This window comes from Schistocerca cancellata, chromosome 11 (genome assembly GCF_023864275.1).
Source record: "Schistocerca cancellata isolate TAMUIC-IGC-003103 chromosome 11, iqSchCanc2.1, whole genome shotgun sequence".
Taxonomy (NCBI): Eukaryota; Metazoa; Arthropoda; class Insecta; order Orthoptera; family Acrididae; genus Schistocerca; species Schistocerca cancellata.
Genome location: NC_064636.1, coordinates 13,433,677 through 13,436,032, shown reverse-complemented (window position 1 = coordinate 13,436,032; position 2,356 = coordinate 13,433,677). Strand labels below are relative to the sequence as shown.

At 41.9% G+C, this 2,356-nt stretch overlaps 1 protein-coding gene across 1 annotated transcript; it reads left to right on the top strand.

Annotated features, from left to right (window-relative positions):
• The first annotated feature begins 280 nt into the window (after positions 1-280).
• On the top strand, positions 281-1,918 carry LOC126108822 (putative mediator of RNA polymerase II transcription subunit 26). The gene has a single exon (XM_049914185.1). The coding sequence runs from the start codon at positions 281-283 to the stop codon at positions 1,916-1,918; it is 1,638 nt and encodes a 545-aa protein (XP_049770142.1).
• The last annotated feature ends 438 nt before the right edge of the window (positions 1,919-2,356 follow it).

The following is a 2,356-nucleotide window of genomic DNA, read 5'->3' as shown; positions in this document are numbered from 1 at the left end:
GGAAGGAAACCAGTCACCACTGGAGCCAGGACCCGAAAAATCCCGATAAGGTGCCTTGGTTTTGCAGCTGACACTGCTATCTTAAGCAGCAGCTCTGAGGATGCTGTCATTGCTGTCCAGGCCCTGCACGAGATAGCAGTGAAGTCATGGTCACAAAAATCGTACGACAAGACCAAATACTTTGAGAACCGTCACTCTAGTAACACCCCTTTGACAAATATACATGCAGCACTTGGGAGGGTCAATTGCTTTCTTTATCTTGGTGAATGGGTCCACCCCAATGGTAGAGAGGCACCTCAGTGTTAAAAATGCGTCACAAACTCAAGGCAATATACAACCTGTACAACAACCTGTACAACAACAACAACCTGTACAACAACAACAACCTGTACAACAACAACAACCTGTACAACAACAACAACCTGTACAACAACAACAACCTGTACAACAACAACAACCTGTACAACAACAACAACCTGTACAACAACAACAACCTGTACAACAACAACAACCTGTACAACAACAACAACCTGTACAACAACAACAACCTGTACAACAACAACAACCTGTACAACAACAACAACCTGTACAACAACAACAACCTGTACAACAACAACAACCTGTACAACAACAACAACCTGTACAACAACAACAACCTGTACAACAACAACAACCTGTACAACAACAACAACCTGTACAACAACAACAACCTGTACAACAACAACAACCTGTACAACAACAACAACCTGTACAACAACAACAACCTGTACAACAACAACAACCTGTACAACAACAACAACCTGTACAACAACAACAACCTGTACAACAACAACAACCTGTACAACAACAACAACCTGTACAACAACAACAACCTGTACAACAACAACAACCTGTACAACAACAACAACCTGTACAACAACAACAACCTGTACAACAACAACAACCTGTACAACAACAACAACCTGTACAACAACAACAACCTGTACAACAACAACAACCTGTACAACAACAACAACCTGTACAACAACAACAACCTGTACAACAACAACAACCTGTACAACAACAACAACCTGTACAACAACAACAACCTGTACAACAACAACAACCTGTACAACAACAACAACCTGTACAACAACAACAACCTGTACAACAACAACAACCTGTACAACAACAACAACCTGTACAACAACAACAACCTGTACAACAACAACAACCTGTACAACAACAACAACCTGTACAACAACAACAACCTGTACAACAACAACAACCTGTACAACAACAACAACCTGTACAACAACAACAACCTGTACAACAACAACAACCTGTACAACAACAACAACCTGTACAACAACAACAACCTGTACAACAACAACAACCTGTACAACAACAACAACCTGTACAACAACAACCTGTACAACAACAACCTGTACAACAACAACCTGTACAACAACAACCTGTACAACAACAACCTGTACAACAACAACCTGTACAACAACAACCTGTACAACAACAACCTGTACAACAACAACCTGTACAACAACAACCTGTACAACAACAACCTGTACAACAACAACCTGTACAACAACAACCTGTACAACAACAACCTGTACAACAACAACCTGTACAACAACAACCTGTACAACAACAACCTGTACAACAACAACCTGTACAACAACAACCTGTACAACAACAACCTGTACAACAACAACCTGTACAACAACAACCTGTACAACAACAACCTGTACAACAACCTGTACAACAACCTGTACAACAACCTGTACAACAACCTGTACAACAACCTGTACAACAACCTGTACAACAACCTGTACAACAACCTGTACAACAACCTGTACAACAACCTGTACAACAACCTGTACAACAACCTGTACAACAAGAAGTGCATTTCCAAGAATGCTGAAGTCTGTCATCACAGAACTGTTGTCAGACCACAGTTTCTGTATGCCGCAGGGACCCTATTGATGAACAGAGAAGGCACGATGGATTACCTGCAGAAAGACTTAGTCTGAGAAATATTCGTGGCCCGAGGTTGCTCCCAGATGGGAACTACGTATTTAAGTCCAATTCTGGACTCGATCAACAGAATCAGTCAACACCAGTATGCAATGTAGGAGGTTCGAGTTCGATGGGCTCCTACAAGGAATGAGCAACAATAAGCTTACCAAGGAGACTGTCTCACTGGTTAAAAGCTGCAATACTGGGAAAGCCTGGGGCTTAATGAAATACTGAAGGACTTTGATTCGGCTGGGATCTCTGATCTTGAGGTAGAAGATCGTTCCGAATTTTGTGCTATGGTACAGTCTCGGACCCCACTATCTAGAGTCGCTGAACGTTGGAT

Bases quoted from the DNA above. Each gene is read 5' to 3' on its own strand.
- LOC126108822 (XM_049914185.1), top strand. From the start codon at position 281: ATGGTAGAGAGGCACCTCAGTGTTAAAAATGCGTCACAAACTCAAGGC.